The following is a 24,095-nucleotide window of genomic DNA, read 5'->3' as shown; positions in this document are numbered from 1 at the left end:
ACAGGGACGCTGACAGTAACTATGTGGTCAGAGGTTAAGAGTAGGGTGATAGCCCGGCCGGCATGGCTCAGTGGTTGAGCATCGATCTATGAACCAGGAGGTCATGGTTTGATTCCTGGTCAGGGCACATGCCTGGGTTATGGGCTCGATCCCCAGTGTGGGGCATGCAGGAGCCAGCTGATCAATGATTCTCTCTCATCATTGATATTTCTCTCTCTCTCTCTCCTTCTCCGTTCCTCTCTGAAATCAATAAAAATATATTTTTAAAAAGGGTAGGGTGATAAAGGATAATTTAAAGTATGTAAATAACTGGTATAGTAAAAAGGGGGCCTTAATTTGATTTAGTGCACTTTGTGCTAAAACTAGAAGGAAAAAAAAGAAATAATGGCTTTTCTAAAGCTATGTATTACACAATAGACTTCCAAAATAGCTCAAGTGTTGTTTGAACAACAGATGTTCTCCATAAAAGAATGTTCTTTGACTGCAAGGAGCAGATTAGTACCCACAAATACCTTAGGCTCTGAAGGCTTTTACCCACACAGGAGAAAAACGTTACTCCCTCTGGGGTTGAGAGGGAGGGGATAACTTAGTAGAACCATCATTTATATTTAGAGTGAACATTTACCCCACGGGCAAACCAGAGGACAGGGGTCACCCAAGGATGTGCTCAATATAGAAGTCACTGTATTGCCAAGTTCTGGCGCTCACTCCCAGCCTCCGGGGATAAGAAGAGATGAGTCAGTGACATTTTGGAATTACCCAGAGCTAAATGGGCTATTCCATATCTTGTCCTTTAATAGTTTAGATACACAATAATAATAATTGCAGCTCACGCTTATTAGCCTCATATAAACACTGACTTAGATTTTTCACTTGATTGCTTACTTCATGCTTGCACCTTGGGGTGCCAGTTCCATTATTTCTTTCATGTCATACACGAAGTGGGGCACAGACGTACCCAGGTCACGCTGATGGTGCTCTGGTCATCCGTTGTTGCTTAACGGCGTAAGGGCTTCAGACAGCAATAATTACTTTATGGTTCTTGACAGTGGGCTCACCTAGGCAGTTCTCACAGAGTGATTCTCACAGTCAGATCATGGCTATGGCTGGAGTCATCTTGAATGTTTCCTCACTCATCACCGGCTGGCTGGGGCCCCACGTGGCACTGTGACCCAGAGCCCCACACATGACCCCTCCATGTGGCCTGGACTTCATGGCATCACAGCTGGACTCCAAAAGCAAGCATCCCAGGAACTGGTAAAAGCTGTATCACCTTTTAAAAAACAAAACAAAACAAATTTTACTCCGAGTTCATTATAGACTAACAGGAAGTTGCTAATATAGTAACAGAACCCTTCACTCAGCTTGTCCCAGTGGTGAGATCACTGTGACTGTGGACCAATCTCATAGCCAGAAATTGACATTTGCACTAGGCTATGAACTTTGTTTAACAGGGTTTTACACGCACTCATTTGTGTGTGTGTGTGTGTGTGTGTGTGTGTATTCTATGCAATTTGATTCCATGTTAAGACACATGTAATCACCACCACATTTATCATACAAAACTGTCCCATAAAGTGACTCCCGTGTGCTATCCTTTTATAGCGACATCCACCTTCCCTACCCCCATACCTGTCCCCTGACAACCACTGACCTGTTCTCCATCTCTATATTTTATTATTTCTAGAATGTTATATAAACAGAATCATACATATTATGTAACCTTTTGAGATTGGCTTTTTTTCACTACACAAAATGCCCTTTAGATCCATCCAACTATGCAGATATTATTTGATTAAGTCCTTGGCAAACAGGACTTAGCCAAGGGACTAGAGGGTGAAAAGAGAGAGCAGGCCAGCAGTGATCCTGGACGTGAGCAGTTTCCATGGCTTATGGATACATCACTCCAATAACTTGTGGTGATTCATGGTTCTAAGTAAACACTTAATCCTGCATTCACAATGTTGCATCCTTTTTCTTAAATTTTATGATATTCAGTTTGTATAAACTTCAGGCTCAACAAAATCTGATGGAACCTCCTGGGTGCAATATAAATTCAATGTGGAGGGAACAACTCACCTATAAAAATTCAAATCTGGAGTTTTGCTGTCACTCAGAGAACAGCTGAGACATCAGGCCCCAAGAGACCTGGTGGATGGAGAGGAGTGGAAATGAAGCCAAAGTGGTATTGATAACAGACACCCAGGCCTAGATGGGCCAGAATAACAAACTGCCTCTGTCCAGGGGCATGGAGGAGGCTCACAGGCTATGGTTAGGAGTCTAGTCGTTTTTCTAAGAGCAACTGGAAAGCACCAGCAAGCTTTAAGCAAAAGAGGAAGCGTTCACTGGTATGATAAGGAGGCCAGTGCCTGAACAGGGGTTGCTTGCACCAAGGTGATGGTTCTTCGGGATTTCCACTGTGTCCACAGACATCAAGTAGAACCACCCTAAGTGTGTAAGGGGTCAGAGGTTCACTGGCTTCCCCAGAAATCCGTGCTTGGCCAGTTGACCCCTGGGTCTGCAGCCAAGTGCTATAAAAACCCCAAGGGAGGTGGATTTCTCATATCATCTCTGCTTTCTGATTAATCATTTAGATGGGAAACTGAATCCTACTCAGGTTTAAAAAAAAAAAAAAAGTGAACTCCAGGTCAGAATCACAATCTTGTCCCAAATAGATGACTTTCCCTCCCCTTCCTGGTTGGGGCATTGGGGGTGTATTTAAAAAACAAATTATTTTCATTCAGTCACCGTTTCCTAGCAACCACTAAAACACATCTGCTTTCCTGCATGTGTGAGCACCGGCCTGAGCAGATGCCCCCAGAAGCAGGGAGAGAACAAAAGCCCAGGAATCGGTCTCCTTTGGTGGGAGACTCTGAAAGGGGACTTTGTTAGGAGCCCTGCATCTCATAGAATGCACTCTGAGAGACCCGCACCGTCGCTGTGGGGCTGCAGAGGGGGGCCTGAAGGGAGTGTGCAGATGTTCTTCGGGGCCTGATATTCCTACAGAATATGGGGGCTGTGCCTTCAGGGGGTTTAATGAAGCAGCTAACGCCTGAGACCGCTGACATCTTTCCAGTAGCTCTTCTGTGTGTGTTTCCAGCCAGAGCGTTATTTTTGTTCAAGCTCTATGGACAGAGAAGAAGGGTGAATTCAAATCTGAACTGAATAGAGTCTCTACAAATGGCCCTCTTTCAGCCAGGCGTAGCTGCTCCGTGCACGTCAGGCACTGGACTCTGCAGCTGAAGGGCCCTCTCCCACCATTCACCGCGTCTCTTACAGAGGAGGAAGCACAGACACAGGGAGGAGAGCCCCCGTACCCAAGGTGACACAGTTAGCTGGTAGCCTCCCAGGTCTCCGTAGGGGGAGATGCTCACATTTTAAAGATTTATACCTTTGCATGTATGCCACATTGAATGGTAGTGGGGTGGGAGGTAGGTCTAAGGCAGTGGTTCTCAACCTTCCTAATGCCGCGACCCTTTAATACAGTGCCTCATGTTGTGGTGACCCCCAATTTCATTGTTACAAATTGAGCATAATGAAAGCATAGTGATTAATCACAAAAACAATCTGTAATTATATATGTGTTTTCCGATGGTCTTAGGCGACCCCTGTGAAAGGGTTGTTCGACCCCCAAAGGGGTCGCGACCCACAGGTTGAGAACCGCTGGTAAGGGGACGCTGTTAGAGCAACTAAGATGCAAGTCTATAATTTGTAAGTCTGAAATGCAAAGGACTGGCTCAGAATGACAAAACAAAATAGGTTAAACCAAGTGCTAAGGCTTTTGCTTTTTAAAAAGGCATAGCCCTAGCTCGTTTGGCTCAATGAATAGAGCCTCGGCCTGAGGACGGAAGAGTCCCAGGTTCAATTTTGGTCAAGGGCAAATGTCTGGGTTGCAGGCTCGATCCCCAGTAGGGGGTATGCAGGAGGCAGCCAATCAATGATTCATTGATGTTTCTATCTCTCTCTCCCCCTCTCCCTTCCTCTCTGAAATCAATAAAAAAATATTTTTTTTAAAAAGTCGTAGAAGCTGAGTCATCCCACCCCACCCACCCCATCCTCACCTCCTATACCACTCACATACACTCAAGGAACTGAGTAGGACCAATGTTTTTACAACTTACTGAATTAGTAGAATGCTAGCCTTTGTGGAGTTGTACAATGTAGGCCAAAAGGTGCTCTTGGTGATGTTAACCAGGCTCATCATTTTTTCAGACAACACCTGAGCCTGGGGTACAGAAGAGCCAAGAAGCTTGGCCATGGCCACACCAGTCAGTGGTGCAGGAGACACTACATCCCAGCGTCTGGCCGGCCCAGGTCCAGAGCTTTTCTTTCCCTAGGCCCTGAGGCCACCTCTCTGGCTTGCAGTGTCCTCTCTGCATTCACTCTCCTGCAGAGATGACATTCCTGTCTCTATCATTAATTCCTCTCCAATGGAATACTCCTTTCTTCCCCCCTTTCACCTTCTCCAATCTCATCCAAGGCAGGTGTAGCAACAGCAAGAATGGTCCGAAAGAATTAAATTGGTCTGGTGAAGAACTCCTTTAAGTCAGTGGCATCCTGTTTCCTTTCTGCTCATTGTCGAAGAGCTGGATCCAATGAAGCTTAACGTCTATGTGAGCAGCCAAACCACACCAGAAGGTTATTGGCAGTTTGATCTCCATCTCGGTTCAGCAACCTCGGTACTTGAGTACTAGTTAGGCAAGAATTCAGAGCCAAGACTCAAACTATAAGAGCAAGTTTCTTTAGAAAGTAACAGAGGTAGAATAAGTGAGCTGTAGAAGAAATGGGCTCAGGAAACAAGTTACAGAGACAAAAGAAGGTGCCTCTTCTGGGCCTGGAGCGGAAACACAACTCAGGACCACATGTAGCTGATGCAGGCCAGAACCTCCTTGTCCTGGAGGCTTCATGATGAAGGGCTGCTCTGTGGCCCCATTGTTCCTTCCTCTCTAAGGGGGTCTAACCCGCATGACTAGCAACATGCCGGGGAGGAGAGGCCAGGGGGGGTCTAAACTGCATGACCAGTGATATTCTAGGGCAGTGGTCAGCAAACTGCGGCTCGGCAAACCGTGGCTCGCGAGCCACATGCGGCTCTTTGGCCCCTTGAGTGTGGCTCTTCCACAAAATACCGACTTCTGCGTATGGGCCACGAAGTTTCAATCGCACTGTACGTGCGCGCCCGCACGTGGTATTTTGGGGAAGAGCCACACTCAAGGGGCCAAAGAGCCGCATGTGGCTCGCGAGCCGCGGTTTGCCGACCACGGTTCTAGGGAAGGAAGGGTTACCTTGGGGGTGAGGTCCTTGTTTCCCCAGTTTTGACCATTGCTAGGCACCCATGGCTTTCCGCCCTGGTGACTTTCTGTACCTGGCCCATCGTCCTTGCTCTGCTCATGTCTGTCTCACTGCCTACCACATGTATATACTACAATTTTGTTGTTGTTTTGTTCATCCTCACCGAGGATATTTTTTTCATTGATTTTTAGACAGAGTGGAAGGGAGGAAGGAGGGGAGACAGAAAGAGAGAAAAATCGATGTGAGAGAGACACAACGATTGCTTGCCTCCCCAACATGCCCTGACTGGGGCTGAGGCTCAACCCTGCAACTGAGGTATGTGCCCTTAATTGGAATCGAACCTGGGACCTTTCAATCCACGGGCTAACACTCCAACCACTGAGCCAACCGGTTAGGGCATGCTACAATTTTTTATAAAAAGGTTTCTAAAGGTTTTTCCCCCCACCATTTTTATAGTAGTGATTGAAAAACATGTGCATAATTTCAAAAGTACAGAATGTAACATAATAAATATCCATAAACCTCTAATCAACAAAGATTAACATTTTTATTATTAGTCAGAGTTCTCCAGATAAACAAAACCAACAGGATGTGCAAATATACATACTAGAGATTTAGTTTAATGAATTGGCTCACATGACTGTGGTAGCCTGGCCAGTCCAAAATCTGATGGGGTAGGCTGGCAGGCTGAAGACGAGGGGAGAGTTGCAATTCAAGTCCAAAGGCTGTCTGCTGGCAAAACTCCTTCTTGCTTGGGAGAGGTGAGTCTTTGTTTTTTGAAGGCCTTCAACTGATGGAATGTGGCCCACCCACATAATGGAGAGTAATCTGCGTCGCTCAAGGCCACTGACTTAAATGTTGATATCCATAAAGCACCTTCATAGAAACACCCAGAATAATGTTTGACTGAATATCTGAGCACAATGGCCCAGCCAAGTTGCTATATTAAATTGATCATCACAATTTGCTTTAAATCTTGTTTAAGAAATAAAACTGAAAAAAAAAAGAAATAAAACTGAAGATATAGTTGATATGCCATTTATACTGTTCCCTGGGCACCCTATTCGACACTGATGATTTTTTTTAATATTTTTTTTCTTTATTGATTAAGGTCCTTATCCCTTCATGCCCTCACCTCGCTAGTATCTGTGTCCATTGGTTACAAGTCCTTTGGTTGATCTATCCCCCTTTCCCCCACCCTCCCCTGCCTTCCCTCTGAGGTTTGTTGGTCTGATCGATGCTTCTGTCTCTGGATCTGTTTCTGTTCATCAGTTTATGTTGTTCATTATATTCTACAAATGAGTGAGATCATGTGATATTTATCTTTCTCTGACTGGCTTATTTCACTTAGCATAATGCTCTCCAGGTCTATCCATGCTGTTGCAAATGGTAGGAGTTCCTTCCTTTTTATAGCAGCGTAGTATTCCATTGTGTAGATGTACCACAGTTTTCTAATCCACTCATCTGCTGACAGGCACTTAGGCTGTTTCCAAATCTTAGCTATTGTAAATTTACACTGATAATTTTTGTTTTGTAAACTTTTTTTGTGACTTCAGAACCCATTTGACCCCATCACCTAAACTCCAATTTCTGGTTCAATGTTGGGGTAGGAACTGAAGACATGGTCTCACATTTGCCATAACCACATGGTCTTTCAAGGACCGTCTGGCCATAAGAAGTTGTGCATGGAAGAAAAAAAAAAAAGAAGTTGTGCATGGGCTCTATAGAAAACACTATTATGAGCCATTGCACCAGGGCGAATTCACTGGGAGTCGCTAGGTCCAATGTACTCAGCGCTCAAACATATTCAGAACACAAACCATCCCCATTCGGATGGTTCTCCCCAAATAGTCTCATCCGCTATTATACAAGCCCGGCCTGTTTTACTTGCTAGTTTATTGCAAGGGTCGGTAAATGATGAATGCTGAAAAAACTCCCAAGGAATGAGAAGTGCCAGATAAACTCACGGTACAGTGCACTGGCCTCCAGACAGCTTTCTGCCCTGGAACCTGCTGGATAAGAGCCCTGAGCTCTGCACATTCTCGGATCCCTTCCAGAGCCTGGGACTCCATGACTGGTATTTGGAGTGATAGCGTCCCTAACTCCAATTCTCTCTGATTTGCTGCTGTAGCTTCTAGGCTCAGAGAGACTGCATCTTCCTAACAGATATCAGGTGCAGTGTAAGCTGCAGATACCTGCGCAGCTGGCTCAGCCTTTAATCATGGAAAGAAGGCTCCTAAAGAAGGAGGTGAAAAGGCTCCTGTAAGTAAGACTGAGAATAACTTTCATTTACCATACTCAGCATTTGGTGGGTTTCCTGTCATGGGTGGTCTGATATTGGCAGGAGGGTAAACATCTCAGGAAGGTTTTATTCCTGCACTATCGAAAAAAAGCCAGACAATCTGGCCTGTGTCTCCGGCACCAGAGGCCTCACACGGGGTGCAAAGCCGGATGCTGAATCTCTACGGAGGATGCTTCTGCCAGCAGCATGCTCACCCGAGGCATCCCTGTTCCAGAGCCTAGAATCTGGGACCACAGCCCTGTCAGCTGTGCTGGGCGGGGTGTGCCTTTGGGAGGGCTCTGCTGGAAAAGATAGAGGGGAGATTTCTGAAAAATGTACTCAAGGGCCCACCATTGAAATTGCAGCCTCTCTTATGGTCAGTCCGATCAACTCAGTAATTCATCTCCTGTTTCCTGCCATCGGAACTTTTATTTTTAAACAAAAGAAAATATTAAGTCTCCCCATGGAAAAATGTTTTTTCTCCTGTGCTAGCTTTTCTTTGACTTGGTATTTTGTTAAGAGGTTGGTGAAAATAACAGCCGATATAAAAAGGATGGGAGGTGGGGGGGGGGGGGCACCTATGTCCTATTTCATATGTATTATAGGCACAATAATAATGCCCTTTTCATCAAAGACTTCATCACAGTCCCCATCCAATGTGCTCTCTCCGCTGCTAAGATAATGATCTTGGAACAAATCCTTAAGAAACGCTGGAGTAAACTATGTGTGAATTCACATGTTTACAGGTACGTGTTTGAAGGCCAAACTATAATAAAGAACAAACCATAATCAGGAATGTTCATTCCTCCACCTAGAACTGGAAGTTCAAAAGGGATGTAAACGTAAAGTTATAGCCAAGGAATACATTTAGGGCACTCTAAATAAAGTACCGTGGAATGACAAAGAAAAAAAATTGAGGATTTTTATCAATCTAAGTGTAATAAATCAGAAGAGTTCAAGAAGGCAGAAACAGACTTATCCCTCACAAGGTTACTTGCCCAAAGTGTGTGCCAAAGACCTTGACAACCAGAAGCGTGGCCTCATGGGAGCCCAGAGATGTGTGGAGGTGGACCCCAGGGCCCCTTGTCCTGCATCCAGTGCTCTTTCTTCCTGACTTTCCAGAACAGCAACCCCTCTAGTCTCCTCCCAGAGCCCTTATTCTGTCCTCTGGAGGGATCTGAAGAGAACACACTAAACTGGACTTACTAATACATTTTTATGTATAACTCCTCCTAAGGGTATTTGCATTCCAATGAGGAAAAGCAAAAGAATACATCTGGCCCGAAATTTATCAACCTCATTGACATTTTGCCTGAATTTCACATGGTTAGCAAGGGAATCTTTATTTTAAACAGCGGGTCTCAGTCCTTTCATTTTTGTGAACTTTTTCTGCATGTGGGGATTTATCATACTCCCTGCTTTCCTATAAATTCTGTGCCCACTATGTGTGTTTAGTTTGTAGATAAATGTAGTTTAATTTCATTATGGTGAGACATTTTAAGCCTACCGCATTGCAGAATTGCCTTTGAAATCAAAATGGTGTTTTTTGGGTAATACAGTAGCCCAATAATTCTCCATATAAAAAGAAGGAATTGTGAACCCGGCTCCCAGAGCTGTCAGTGACTGCTCTTGTGTTTGGCGGGAGGGATGGGCTGGGCAGGAACCCCCATCTGCAGATGGAACTCCCGTGTCATTTCCAGTGGTTCAATCCTGCTCTCTTGCTTTTAAGGGGAGATTATATTGGCATCAGACTTCGGGAAAAGGAATTTGACCCAAAAGGAAGAAGGCAACTCACCTTTCTAGATGATATGGTAAAGAAAGGCATGCGGGTGGAAGCCACATCTGTGTTACATGTTAGTGAAGGGGACATAAGTACATAAAGTATGTAATAAACAAGGCTGGCCCTGGTCCTCTAGAAAGGCCTCTTTCTCATCTCATCCTGGCATTCTCCACATGGTCTTCTCAACCCATTAAACTGAAAGCAACAAGAATGAGAAAATAAAAGTCATGTGACTTCTGCTATTGGCATTAGAAAAGATTAAAAAGCAAAATGGGTGCAGGGGCAAATATTACATATGATGTTAACATTTTTTTGGACAAAATTAGCTATCACGTAGTTCTCAAGTATAATACTGGGTGTTTTTTTTTGTTGTTGTTGTTTGTTTGTTTGTTTTGTTTTTTACCATGTGCATTAATGGAGAAAACCAAAGAATTGAATAATCCTAAAATCCTTTCTATTATTATTCGTGTTGAATCTTAGGTCCATGTTATGTAATAAAAGTTCACTTCCCGTAAGTTAAGAAACTGTGTAAAGATCTAATTCAAAAGAAACTAGTAAACCCTCAGCTTTTTGCTGTCCTTGCACTAGCAGGGAAGAAAGGATCTCTCCCTCCTCCCCTTCTGTCTATCTGACTTCCCTGGGGCTGAGTAAGCGGTCAGGCTTGGTTTTCTTAAGTGCTTCTCAGTGCACGTATTAGATGGAGAAATTAAGTCAATTAGATAATTGCTTCTCAAACTTTAATGAGGTCTTATTACAAGGCCGTTGTGATTCAGGAAGTAGGGGGTGGGGCTGGGAATTTGCATTTCTAATAAATGATCCAGTGTCACCAGTCCACGAATCAGTCTTTGGATTAAGTTTCATCAACTGACCAGGGTCCATTTCTTTCCTTTCTTTCCTCCTCCTCCTCCCCCTTCCCCTCCCCCTCCTCCTACTCCTCCTCCTTCTCCTCCTTCTCCTCCTCCTCCTCCTCCTCCTCCTCCTCCTCCTCCTCCTCCTCCTCCTCCTTCTCCTCCTCTTCCTCCTCCTCCTCCTCCTCCTCCTCCTCCTCCTCCTCCTCCTCCTTCTTCTAATTCACTTTTCAGTCTGGTTCAGCCCCTGGAAGAAATAGAAATAATCACATTGTTTTAAAAAACATGGGTGTGAGATAGAACCTTAAAACCCATCTGAAAATGCGGAAGTCAAACTGACCTTCATTGGAATTGGTCCTCAGCTTTCCGTATGAGTCTCTTAGCAGGTCACTTAATCAGGTCTACCTCAGCCCTTTGCTCATGCTCACCCCTCCATCTGGAGGTCTTTCCCCACCTTCATAAACCCTCCCCCTCCAAGCCCCAGTTCCACCATAGCCTCCTCTCTGAAGCCTCCCAGGCTTCCCCAGTGGACACATCGGTTCCCCTGTGCCCCGGGAACACATTTCCGTCATTCTACTTACAGAATTAGGAACTGTTCTCTGGGTCCCTCTTCCTCCAACTGCACCTTTCTCTATTTCAAAATATTAAGGGGTGGGGGCTGGGGGGTGGTGGGATTGAGACAAAAAGGGGAAAAAAGAGAAAGAACTCATGGACAGAAACAAGAGTATGGTGATTGTGAGGGGAGGGGAGTGGGTGGAGGTGGAAGGAGGTATGGGGGGGGGATAAATGGTGACGAAAATAATAAAATAAAAAGTAAAAAAACCAACAAAACTTAAAACTGAGGCCCACAGAACATCAATTGTTCACCTAAGGATACAGTACCAATTATTGGCCATACCTAGATGTGAGTCCAGATTCCCTGATTCCGAGTGTAATATTCTTCCCAAGAATCTCTGTTTTTGATCCACAGAAGCCAAGAACAAACAAACAAACAACGACAATAAAAACAAACAAGAAAAACAACCCCTGCTCTAGTGGGAGGTGAAGGCAATGCCTGAAGATCTCTAGGATTTCTGTCTGAGCATCAGGTTACTGGACAGAGCTAATGATCCTCACCATTGTGGACAAAATAGTAGAACAGGTTTAGCAGAGCCATTGTCACTGGGCCCAGGGAGGGCTTTGGCCAATGTCTAAGCCGGTTCCTTTGCTCTCTGCTTCCTGCTTCCAGGCGCACTATGACCTGGCCATCAGTGTTGCTTTGCAATGGCTGGATCGCTCGGAAGACTTAACTTGGCTGGAGTGGGAAAAAGTGTAAGTTGAAATAGTTTTTTTGTGTTTTTTTTAATGCGTGACTATGAGGAATGAAAGAGGAAGTTCTAACTGGCATCTTCCACCCTGAGCACTGATGTGAAAACACTGCAGCGGAGATCCCTCTGCAACCAGAAATCTGAAGAAACCCCACAGCTGTCAACTTGGGGAAGTCACCTAGTGTTTACATTTGTTACATCTCTGCTGATCGGTTTCCTTTTTTTAAAAAAAAAAAAAATACTTTTATTGATTTCAGAGAGGAAGGGAGAGGGAGAGAGATAGAAACAATCGTGATGAAAGAGAATCATTGATCGGCTGCCTCTTGAATGCCCCACATGGGATGGAGCCCACAACCTGAGCATGTGCCCTTGATCTTAATCGAACTCAGGACCCTTTAGTCCACAGGCTGACGCTCTAGCCACTGAGCCAAACCTGCTAGGGCCTAATTGGTTTCTATCACATGAGCATCTTTCTTGCATAGAATGTTCTCCCTTAGAAATAAGACGGTGCTTTGTTGTGCACAGGCCATGATTGTTTAGATGGCCAATTCTGTGGGGAAAGACTACGATCTTTTCCTAAGGACCATCAAACGCAACTTCTTAAGCATTTGACCAGATATGTACCTAAGATGAGCTGTTTGAATTGTAGAATAATTTCCTTTCCAGGATTATCTGCATTTTCTCCCTGTGTGCCAGGCAGACACACTCAATTGGTAAGAATGTGGAACTAATGAGACCAGAATTGAGCAGCTTATTCCAGAGGCCAGTTATTTTTCTCCGTTTCATGGCCTTAGAACACACACCTGGCCCTGGATGGCTGTATCAGTTAGAGTGCAGTTATAATAAGCAGAAAATCCAGTTTGAACAGACTTAAGCAAGAGAGAGAGAGAGAGAGAGAGAGAGAGAGAGAGAGAAGGAGGGGGAGGAGATTTACTGCTTCTGTATTTGAAAATCCATGCGTAGCTCTGCCTGAGGCAAGACTTAATTCAAACTCAAACCACGTCATCAAGACCTACCTCTTGACTATTTCCTCTGGCTAGACACTGTGCTTAGTTTCAGCCTACTTTATTGCAAAATTCAGTCCAGGGAAAAATGGATTTCTAAAAATCACAGAATTGTGTCTCAATAGCTCTGTTAACCCTGACTTGTCTGGGGGTGGAGTGGGGGATGGAAGACCGTGACTAGCTTAGTCCACAGTGTGTTTTCCAATCTTTGGAATCCGGGGGTATTTTCACCTCCCCTTGAAGCACTTAGGCTTACAGTGGAGTAAGGCAGTTCCCCCAAGCAAATTGTCACAAGAAGGGAAAGGATCCTGGTTGGCAAATCCATACTTGTCCACCATAGTGACAAGTCAGCCCATGTATGATAGCTGTGAAAACTTGGATAGATGAGGGCAAATTCATCACCATTGTTGGAAGATTCAAAATTCAAAGATGGTGGGTTCATCATATCAGTTTTGTGAACAAGTGCAGAGAACATAGCACATGGCCATTGGAGATTACTTATGGATTATTATCACAACCTTAGCAGGGTCAAAAACAACAAGAATAAACCCTCGATTCTTATTTATTCATGTCCCCCCTTAGGAAAAGGCCCTTTCGTGGCAGACCCATATACCCAAACCATAGAGAAAGAGAAGCAATGATCTTATCATCTTATGCTGGAATCTTAATGGTAAGGAAAAGAACACTCTTCGTATATATGAAGATGCTATATTTTCTATGCACATTTTGATATTAATGCATATTTACTTTCTCTTTAACCAATGCTTATAAATGTTTAAGATGTACTGATATTAAATGTTTCATTTTTTTAAGTTATAATAAAAAGACTTTGACTTCTATATTGTATTGTGGAAACATTTATTTAAGGGACAAAAGACCCCAGAATGAAATGCATAACTAATTGGATTCAGCATATTCTGGTTTAAAATTTATTCAGAAGTTGTTTATTTAATGCACATGCTACACAGGCACGGTGCTGGACATCCTGGAGCTTTAACAGCTTTGTTTTGTGCCAAAAGAAAAGCCATAATATGATAATACATTTTGTTGTTGTTGTTGTTTAACAGAACAGCATCCCAATCGAAGAAGTCTTTAAAATTTACGGGGCGGATTCTTCTGCCAATGCTGGTGCTACCAAGGTAGGGGTGACCTGAGTCTATCTTTTTCAGGGATTTTTAGAGAACTTTTATTTGACACGTTTATCATGTTGTACTTTTAGGCATCAAATAACAGTTTTATATCAAAATGTACAAAACCAGATGTAGCCATATCTTACTTGGGTAATAAATGTTTGTAAAATGCTTTCCTTACGTGAAGGCTCATAGGTAGACCCTCAACCACTGAGTCACACTGGCTGGACAACACTGTGCCTATTTCAAACCATGAGATGTCACAAAAGGTATGATAAGATTTGAGCTACAAAGATAAGATTCTGAGGATCACCTACCCCTGTGGGCCCCCCAAGCTCCTCCCTGCTCAGGCCTTTCTCTTGTGGGCAGGTCAGCTGCACTGAGGACCCCCTCCGCATCTTAAATAAGGCATTAGCAGAACCGCTCAATGGACATATAGCACTTCAAATATAGTAAATTGTAGGAGCGATTTTAAAACGGTCCTAGGGGCTTAATAATTTCAAAAAAATTTAACTAGGAGATGGGTTGCTATAAAAAAAAAAAAAGTTATTGCCAAAAGTTCCTCTCTAATTGCTGCATATATCTGAATGACCTTTGATTCCTTCAGATAAAATATCTCCTAAGCAACAGCTAACATGCTTCCCAAGCAGGAGCTTTTAAAGCCCTGTTGAATACTAATCAGATTATGTTGAATTTCCAGCCACCAGAACTGCCCACATGATACAATGTGAGCACTGTGCACCGGCCTGATGGCTTTCTCAGGACTATTTGCTGCCACCTGGTGACAGAAAGGCATCATGGGCCCAGTATCATTCACCAGTTTTACTAGCTTCAGGTTTTTCTCCTGCTAGGGAGCTGTTTTTGCTGATAGGGAGCCATTTTTCTGCCCAGGACCTTGGACCCATAGAAGAAGTCAACCAAGGGCCAAGTAAGTGAGGGTTACACAAATAGCTTCAGATAGATATAAACTGTCCTACTCCAATTGAACCTGGAGAAAAAAGAGCACAGGTCTCCCTTCAACAAATAAAGCAAGCAATACAAATATTCTTCAACTCTGTTTGATGGAGAAAGGGGAAAAAAGAAAAGAGAGGCCTTCTTTTCCTCTCATACCCCTTTCTATTGGAAGAAATTTTTGTTGAATGTGCTTTGGACATAATTTGGCACTCAAGAAGTACTTGAATCGAGAAATAACAATCATAATAATGCTGTTACTATGCCACAATGAAGCTATGAATAAATAGCATTAAAGTAAAAAAGATATGACTAACTCTAGATTTAGGATTTGAATTTCATTCTGCATTTAAACGCTACATTAACTGCTTGCATGCGTCATCAGATTATCGGGACTCAGAGCATATCTGACCTGGAAGTGACCTTTAAAATCATCAGGTTCGATCCGCCCCAGTAAACAGGGCAATTGGAGCTTGAAAAGCATCCGTCTTGTATGTTCTAACTGCGCCAAGAATGATGTATGGCCGAAACCGGTTTTGCTCAGTGGATAGAGCATCAGCCTGTGGACTGAAGGGTCTCAAGTTTGATTCCAGCCAAGGGCACATGCCCAGGTTGTGGGGTGGATCCCCAGTACGGGGCGTGCAGGAGGCAGCCAATCAATGATTCTCTCTCATCATTGATGTTTCTATTTCTCCCTCTCCCTTTTTCTCTGAAATCAATAAAAATATATTTTATTTTATTTTTTTAAAATATATTTTATTGATTTTTTACAGAGAGGAAGGGAGAGAGATAGAGAGTTAGAAACATCGATGAGAGAGAAACATCGATCAGCTGCCTCCTGCACATCTCCCACTGGGGATATGCCCGCAACCCAGGTACATGCCCTTGACCGGAATCGAACCTGGGACCTTTCAGTCCGCAGGCCGACGCTCTATCCACTGAGCCAAACCGGTTTCGGCTGAAATCAATAAAAATATATTTTAAAAAAATAATGATGTATGGCTAGACTTGTCAAGGGGATCACTTCATCACTTCATAAGTTATATAAGTGTCTAACCACTAAAAACAAACAAACAAACAGGAGCCAATTCTCTCTCTCTCTCTCTCTCTCTCTCTCTCTCTCTCTCTCTCTCTCTCTCTGTATCTGGCATATATTCACCTGAAGGGCTATTGCTATTATAGTCACAATTGCCCCATACTTATATAAAGCCTCCTTTCAGTTACTTTCAGTGTTATAGGGTCACCTTTCTGAATAGATGTTGTGCTTCTGAGGTTAGAGGCCATAGTTTATGTTTAATTCCTTACAATGCTGGATATGAAGTGAACTCTCAATCAATATTTTTGCCATTTGAATAAAAGACTGAGGTTAAAAATAAAAGTTCCCCTGCTGAGGTGGCTCTAAACTGTTCTGTTGGTAAAGAGAACACATCCTCATTTATTGTTTAATACTGGTTTCCTGTATGATACAACCAAAAGCCCATAATAATAGTGAAAAATCGAAGTTTACTTCTCAGGTAAAAAAATAAAAGGAATCTGGAGGTGGGCAGACCAGGGGTGGTACCACAGTTCCACCCAATTATCAGGAAGCAGACTTCTTCCAGGTCTCTGCTCAGTCATTCCTGTTGAAAATGACAAAATCCTGTCTAATAAAAGGCTAATATGCAAACTATCCCCTCGACTGGGAGTTCAACCGGGAGTTCGACCAGGGCCAACCGCCTGCAGCCCCTCCCCTCTGCCGGCCCTGTCCCTGATTGACCCCCTCCATCCCAACTGGGGGCCAGGGGGCCCCCAGCCATGCACGAATTTGTGCACCGGGCCTCTAGTAATATACAAATGTAGTCCCTTTCTTTAAAAAAAAAAGACACTCCCCCCCCCAAAAAAATACCCCACCTGTATATAAACTACACAATTATCTTGGAGTTCAAATTTCTACCTACTTCAAAGATTATATCAATTACGTGGGAACTTGCTCATTGGGAGTGCAGTCATTAAGAGTTTTGGATGATAGAGATAGAGCAGAATATTGTCTACTGACCTGGAAATCTAAAACTAAGTATTTGTTTTGTTGTCCTTGCCTTTTTGTTTTTGCCTCGATTATACATCATGCAAGGGTGTCCTGTTGATGAGATGGCATCTTTGTTGACATGCATAAAAAGATTTGTGTAATCAACTTTTACTCCTGAAACCTAAAACCTGAATCTCTGTCAGTGAGAAAGCAGAAAGTTGTTGATCTTGCAGGGGGTGTTAATCATTTAAGGCCTCTTGGCTCTGATTCATTATTTGTCAGCAATTACTCAACCTTTTTCTGGGAGATGAGGCAGGATTCCCTAAAGGAATTGGTGGCCAAATTGTTGCCATGGGTAATTCTATACAAAAAAGAGAACTGAGTCAGGGAAAGAAATGATGCTGCTGATACATATAAATATTTATTATTATTAATTTTAAAGCTACTATATTATACTGTGTACCAAACACTACTCTAAATACTTTACATATGCTAACTCTTTCACCCCCTACCACAATTCTATAAGGTAGGTACCAGTATCATTATTATCTCATGAAGAAACAGGCACAGAGAAGTTAAAAGACGTGCCCAAGGTACATGTCTTATACATGGTTCAGCCTCCGTTCCGAATCAGCCAGTTTGACCTCACAGTCCATGCTGTCAACCACTTATTGCCTTGACTAGTACCATAGTTCAACTAGTCAATGGCATCTGAGTGCCTACTATGCGCTAGGCACTCTCTAAGGCTCTAGAGATAAAAGGTTAAATTAGTTAATCAGCCTCTCTCCTTCCACCCTTCAATCCATTCTCCACAAAGCAGCCAGAGTGATATTAAAAAAAAATTAAAAAAATTAATTAATATATATATATATATTTCAGAGAGAGAAAGGGAAGAGAGAGAGATAGAAACTCAATGATGAGAGAGAATCATTGATTAGCTGCCTCCTGCACCGACCCCTACTGGGGATCGAGCCCGCAACCCGGGCATGTGCACTGACAGGGAATTGAACCGTGACCTCTGGTTCATGTGTCAACACTCAACCACTAAGCCACACAGCTGGTTACTTCCTAGCACATCCTCTGTTTAGTATATTTATTAAACTTATCATGATGTATAATTACCCAGGTTGCCTAATAGTTTAGTGCAGCCGTGAGCAAACTACGGCCCGCGGGCCGTATCCAGCCCGTTTGAAATGAATAAAACTAAAAAAAAAAAAAAAGACCGTACCCTTTTATGTAATGATGTTTACTTTGAATTTATATTAGTTCACACAAACACTCCATCCATGCTTTTGTTCCGGCCCTCCGGTCCAGTTTAAGAACCCACTGTGGCCTTCGAGTCAAAAAGTTTGCCCACCCCTGGTTTAGTGTCTCTCCTCACTCAGCTCTTAAAGCAGAGCCTGGACCATGATAGGTGCTCACTGAAAACTTGTTGAATGGATGAATGAATGAATGGACAGTTCTAGCCTTGAGTAAGTTTCCAGCGCCATGCAGCCGACAGTGGATTACAATCACAACACACTGGGTTTGTTCTATGTGAGTTCAAAAAGAGCTTTGAATTCACAGGTGAGAGTCAGTAATTCTGCCTTGGGGTGGAGGAGGGGGCAGAAGGCCAGTATAGGAGCGCGAAGGTGTGGAGACATTGGGCACGTTTCTCAGAAAAGGTGATATTTGAGCTGCATCTCAAAGGAAGAGGAGGGGCCTTCAGGAAAAGAGCCCCTGGGCAGAGAGGAAGGAAGTAGCCACTCCAGGTAAAGGGAACTCAGGAGTATCAGGGTGTGCACAGGTATTCTAGGCAGGAGGGACCCAGCCTGGGAGGAGAAGACAATGTGTGAACGTGCCTGACCATGAAACCTGGGCTGCCAGGTGACGGGTAGGAACGTCTAAGGACTGTGGGCTGGGTACGCAGGCCAAGTGCCATAGGCAGCAGGTGGTAGCAGCACAGTGTGTGCAGTGTTTCAAAGGAGGACTGTTTGCCTTTCAGGTTCCCCGAGCTCCACCTTCCCGCCTCTCCTTGCACCCTTTTGCCATGTTAACAGCACCCAGAGCAGCAGAATATGCCCGCAAACAGAGTAAGCCTGCTTACTTCCGTCCGTTAGAGAAGTTTAACACGGGAGGGGGACTCACCACGCCAGGTCAGAGGTGGCATGGTAAGAACAGCTCTCTGGGTGAATGCGAAAGAACCAGGAGTACTGACGGCTTGATTTCCCTCAACTGTCGAAACCAGGGAAGTATTTCTTAGACGCCTTGGTAATGGGAGCAAAACACTCATGAAGGGAAAGATCTAGAACTGTGGGTGGACTCCTTTTTTAAAAGGTGTTTTTGTTGTTGTTCCTACATGTGTCTCTAGGTGTCAAGCTAAGAAGGGGAGCAACGAAGAAAAATGCCACCAGCAGCTCTAGGAGGGAAGCAAATGCCACGAAACAGAAAAATCATCAAAAAAGGTACCTTTGGACACACAGCCAAAGAGCAAAGTAGGTCTAAAAACACAAATTGGACCCAAATGATACCAGATGTTGGGGAGTACTTTACTTATATCATAGTTAAAAGTCTAGCCTTTAGAATGAGATGTTCTGGGTTTGAATCTAAAGCTTACTACCTACCATCTGTGTGACTTCAGGTAAGTGGCTTAGCCTCTCGGTTCCTTAGTTGTCTCTTCTGCAAATTGGGAAGAATGATGGTATCGCCTCTTAACCCTGTGGGATGATTATCTGAGATTATACATGTTAAGAGGTTAGAACAGTGCTTGTACAGAGTAACCCTAAATAAATACTAACCACTATCATCTTTTAGCTTTTGAGAAACGCAATTCACAAGTTTATCAGCTGTTATATTATGGGTTTAAATAAGTGTGTATGTGCTTATAGTAAAAATTTCAAACAATACAAAAATTACAAGTGAAATCCACACCCCTTTCCTACGCCTTAGAAATAACAACTGTTAATATGTCTTGTGATATTCAAATATTACTATACATTGTATGTCCTACTACTGATTTTTTAGAAATAGCCAAGAAATAAATTAAATAAACAAACATCTTTATTAAAGTAATAATTATTTTATAAATATATGAGAAATATACTTTCACGGTTTATTGTTTAAAGTAGTTTTTCATTTTATATATTTGAGCTTTTTAGTCTTTTTCTTTATAGCTTACTGATATTATATCATGTATTTTAACTGATAAACAATTTTATAACCTCAAGATGAAACAATGTCTTAGTCAGGATTTTCTGTATATTTCCAGCCACTGACTTTTTTCATAAAGTAAGGGAAAAGGAGAAATTATTTGTTAAAACTCCCGGTATTCTGGAAAACAGTTTTAAGTATTTCTTTTAGACTGTATTGGTATTAGTACCTCATTTATTAATAGAGATGGGTATGAGCAACATCATATCCTAGGAAAGTGTCAATATTGGGCAGCGTTCTAGGACATGAATTTGGAATGGACAGAAAACAGCATACTCTAGTGATTAAGAGTGTGGATTCGGAGTCAGATAACTAGATTTGAATCTGGTTCCTCCATTTAATAACTTGGGTGAATTATTAAGTGAATCTCTTGTGCTTCGTCTATAAAAGGTGGATGATAACAGTATGTACCTCATGGGGTTGTTACAGGGACTGTGAATAGACATGGAAGGACTTAGAAAGTGCCAGGACTGTCACAGGCAATAAAGCACGTGCCCCCTTATTGCCACTCCGGAGGAACTCACAGCATCATGGGAGGGAAGAAGGATGGCGAGAGGACAGTCTGGGGGATCTGGTTTCCATTTCCACACAGAAGGGGCTTGGATATCAACGCTCCACTCTAACAAGTAAAAAGCTGAACAGACTGGAAAATCAGCAACTCTTCTTGGAAATGAAAGAAAGGGGAAGGCACAGGGTACACTGCTGCCCCCAAGAATAAGGTGGACTGATGGATGGGTAGAGGGATAGAGAATTGCCCTGATGTATGTTAACGCAAACACGGAAAACTGTTTATAGAATTAGCAGGTTATGGGCATATGTATCTCATGGTTCAATTCTTTCAACTTTTCTGTATGAAAAATTTCATAATGAAATTTATGAAGAAGAAGGAAAGAGACAGAGATTGTCAGAGTGGATCAAAAAACAAGGCCCAATTATATGGTGTGTATAAGAAACCTATTGGAAATATAAAGACACACATAGATGAAAAGTAAATGGATAGATAAAAATATGCCAAACTAACACTAATTTTTTTTTTAAAAAAAGCAAAAGTAGCTATATTAATTTCAGACAGAGCTACTTCAAAGCAAGGAATGTTATCAGGGATAAAGAAGGGAAGTGCATGATGATAAAGGTTTATTCTCCAAGAGACATAGATTCCTTAAGTAGTCACTGAACAACAGAGCATCAAACTCCATGAGGTAAAAACTCATAGAACTGCTGGAGAAGCAGATGACTTCACTGTCCTAGTTGTAGACTTCAACATCCCCTCCCCCCCAACCCCCCTCCCCGTCAGAAATGGAGAGGGAGCAATTTTAGTTTAAATTCAAACCAATATACAAGAAGTTCAAAGTAACATGCTGTAAGAATAATACACAACCGCGAAAGGGCAAAGAAATGATTTGCTTCAGGTGTGGTCCATCAAATGAAGTATTACTTTAACTATTTTATTTTATTTGGAAACAATTTTGAGCTTAGAGAAAAGTTGCTAGAGTACAACAAAAAACCTGTGCACACATTTGACTCACATTCGCCAATTGTTAATGTTTTGCTCTATTAGCTATATCATTTTTCTCTCTGCCTCTCTATCTTCCTCTGTTCCTATCTCTTTCTCTTTGTGTATAGATATAGATACATATTTTTTCTGATCTATTTGCAGTTACATCACCATCTCATTTTAACCCCATATAATTTAGTGTGTACTTCCTAAGAACAAAGTCATTCTCTTGAATAACCATAGTATAGTTATCAACTTCAGAAAATCTAGCATTAATACTTTGATCCAATCTACTGTCTATATATAATTTTGTCAATTGACCCAATAATGTTTTTTAAAACATTTTTTTTCCTTCTGTAGAGGATACAGTGTGGGATTTATTGTATTTAGTTGAAAAATATAACTCAATTTCCAAATGTCTCAGAACAGTTCCATGGAAATTCTTTGGTACCTACATTCATCTTAACCCATCATGGTCAATAACTTAGTACCTGATACTTGACCTTAACTCCCTATAGGTTGAAAGCTACTGTCTGTGTCCATGCTTGATACCAAAATCCTCTTTTTATTCTGCAGGTCACTTAGAAACTTGGACTTGCACCCTGGGACTTCACAATAAAGTCTCTGGGAGAGGAAAAGAAACATCATCTCAAAACTGCAACTCTTGCCAGCATATTTTTCTTTACAGTTAGCTTTGATGCTAACTGCATTGCAGTGTTATTTTTGAATGTTGAACATTCTTTTCGTAGAATCATATTATATGGCTACATTGGGGTTTTTAAAATGTGTGTATTTTATGCTACTTCATTGTGAGTGGAAGACTGTTAGTTGGAGATTTCCAAGAATATATAGTATTTCTATGTCAGAGCAGGCTGGCTTTTAGCACATTTTACAAATGTGTAGCATTGGATAGTGCAGAATGGTGGAGTAAGAGGCAGTTTTCCAAACTTTCAATCCAAAATAAAATTAATCTATCATTTGCCTTTACTATGTTGTCACATGGAAACATGTGCAATCCTTTCAATAAAGCATTACAAGAAAATGGGTGTAGGCTTTCTTTTAATAAAATATCATGATTAGAAACATTGATGATGAGAGAGAACCATTGATCGGCTGCCTCCTGCATGCCCCGCACTGGGGATGGAGCCCACAGCCTGGGCATGTGACCCAACCAGGAATCGAATCAGGATCTCCTGGTTCAAAGGCTGACGCTCAACCACTGAGCCACACCAGCCGGCCTCTTTCTTTCTTTATTTTGCTTCTTTCTTTATTTCTTTCTTGTCCTTCATACTATGTACCATGAGGTAAGTACTATAAAATAACTCATCCTCTGAGAGCTTATGTGGCTACGAAGTGGACATTCTCAGTCCACCAAGCTTTGCTCCCTCCCCCAGCCCTGGGAAGCAATCTATAAAGCAATAAACTTCCCAGTCATGGACCCAATGACCATAAAAGCCTTTCCCCTGATCCTTATCGCAAGTTGACTACCAGCCCCCGATTTCTAGTTACATGAAGTACAAAGGGGAAGTTAGTCGCTGTGCCTTAAAGCATCTGTCAAAACTGGCAAAGACCAGCATCCAGATTCGTGTCCTGTACTCGACTGGCACGTCGTGGACAAAAAGAGAATATAAGTTAGAGGGTCTCTGTCAAGGGAAATTAGTGGGTGCTGGGCATTCTGCTTCCCCAGGGCCCCTCTGGAATTCTGCGGCTCTTCTAGAAAGGTATAGATTTTTCCCTGGAAATACATGGGGCGCAATTGAATTATGTGTGGAGACACAAGCGTTTCAGGTCAAAAGTTCAGACTGATGTGCTGATAAGTTTAGAAAAACACGGGGAACCGAATAAAAGCCACTGTAGGGGCCCAATAGGACACGTACAGGACAGCGTTGGAATATGCCAGAGAATGAGGGCAACTCCACAGGCATTTCCCCTGAACGTAGCATGGAAGAGGGATCCATGAAATCCCCTCCTCTCCCCGGGCCCCTTTGTGCTGCTCCTGCCAACGCAGCAGCCGCCCCCCGCGATATAGACCTGCTGCTCGCTGCCACCCACCCGCTGACCTCGCTGCATCCCAGCCAGCCAGCCATGGGGAAGGTGAGCGGGACACAGTGAAATAAGATGGCGGTAAAACCCCCTATACAAGACCGACTGGGGGCAAATGATTTCCCTCGGGCTGTTCTTCCTTGCAGATCACCTTCTATGGGAACCGCGGCTTCCATTTCTATTTCTCTCTCCCTCTCCCTTCCTTTCTGAAATCAATAAAAATATATTAAATAAATAAATAAATAAAAGACTCTGCCCAATTACTAGCCACCAGAAATTATAACTTCTTTGAGTTAGAACCTTCACCATTTATTGAGCACCTGCCATAGGCTTGCCAGATGTGGCACTGGGGATGAAAAAACAACCAAAACAAAGAAATGAAAGGCATTGTCCCTACCACCACAGAGCTCTATAAAAAATACTAAATATGAACACTAAATAATAAGTATATAATCATGTGATAGAATCAAGTCCTGCCCAAGTATTACTTAATACATAGGCAATCACTTTTGTTTATCAAGTACTTTTACTTAGTACTTTTAAGTCATCCTATCTAAGAAAAGACAAATAGGGTAATTAACCATACCTCCGATACACTTCCCATTGGCTAATCAGGGTGATATGCAAATTAACTGCCAACCAAGATGGCGGCCAGCAGCCATGCAGCTGAAGCGAACATGAGGCTTGCTTGCTCCAGTGATGGAGGAAGCCAAGGTTCCCCGCCTGCCACGGCCAGCTCTGAGCCTGAAAGCAACAGCTCCGAAAGCAATTAT

At 42.8% G+C, this 24,095-nt stretch overlaps 1 protein-coding gene across 4 annotated transcripts; it reads left to right on the top strand.

The window, feature by feature from the left end:
- Nucleotides 1–7,431: 7,431 nt before the first annotated feature.
- Nucleotides 7,432–22,325, top strand: LOC308522273 (uncharacterized protein C2orf80). Of its 4 annotated transcripts, XM_081095556.1 has the most exons (9): nucleotides 7,452–7,551; nucleotides 8,205–8,316; nucleotides 9,300–9,381; nucleotides 11,427–11,509; nucleotides 13,092–13,179; nucleotides 13,577–13,648; nucleotides 18,580–18,667; nucleotides 18,946–19,039; nucleotides 21,856–22,314. In XM_081095556.1, exons 2-9 carry the CDS (start codon nucleotides 8,252–8,254, stop codon nucleotides 21,896–21,898), a joined length of 615 nt encoding a protein of 204 aa, XP_080951682.1. In that variant the 5' UTR covers nucleotides 7,452–7,551; nucleotides 8,205–8,251; the 3' UTR covers nucleotides 21,899–22,314. The 4 variants fall into 4 exon arrangements, with proteins under 4 accessions (XP_080951684.1, XP_080951682.1, XP_080951681.1 ...); XM_081095555.1 differs by lacking the exon at nucleotides 8,205–8,316 and having other exon boundaries at nucleotides 7,458–7,551; nucleotides 18,580–18,826; XM_081095557.1 differs by lacking the exon at nucleotides 8,205–8,316 and having other exon boundaries at nucleotides 7,460–7,551; nucleotides 21,856–22,325.
- Nucleotides 22,326–24,095: the final 1,770 nt, after the last annotated feature.

Source organism: Myotis nattereri, assembly GCF_964212035.1.
Source record: "Myotis nattereri genome assembly, chromosome: 7".
Taxonomy (NCBI): domain Eukaryota; kingdom Metazoa; phylum Chordata; class Mammalia; order Chiroptera; family Vespertilionidae; genus Myotis; species Myotis nattereri.
The sequence above is the reverse complement of the archived record's forward strand: the minus strand, read 5'-3'. Positions and strand labels throughout refer to the sequence as shown.

What these genes read in the sequence shown, in the direction of transcription:
- LOC308522273 (XM_081095555.1), top strand. Translation starts at nt 7,511, where the DNA reads ATGGAAAGAAGGCTCCTAAAGAAGGAGGTGAAAAGGCTCCT. An exon ending in TGGCTGGAGTGGGAAAAAGT is followed by an intron (nt 11,510 to 13,091) that starts GTAAGTTGAAAT and finishes GTCCCCCCTTAG; the next exon opens with GAAAAGGCCCTTTCGTGGCA. An exon ending in CCAATGCTGGTGCTACCAAG is followed by an intron (nt 13,649 to 18,579) that starts GTAGGGGTGACC and finishes TTTGCCTTTCAG; the next exon opens with GTTCCCCGAGCTCCACCTTC.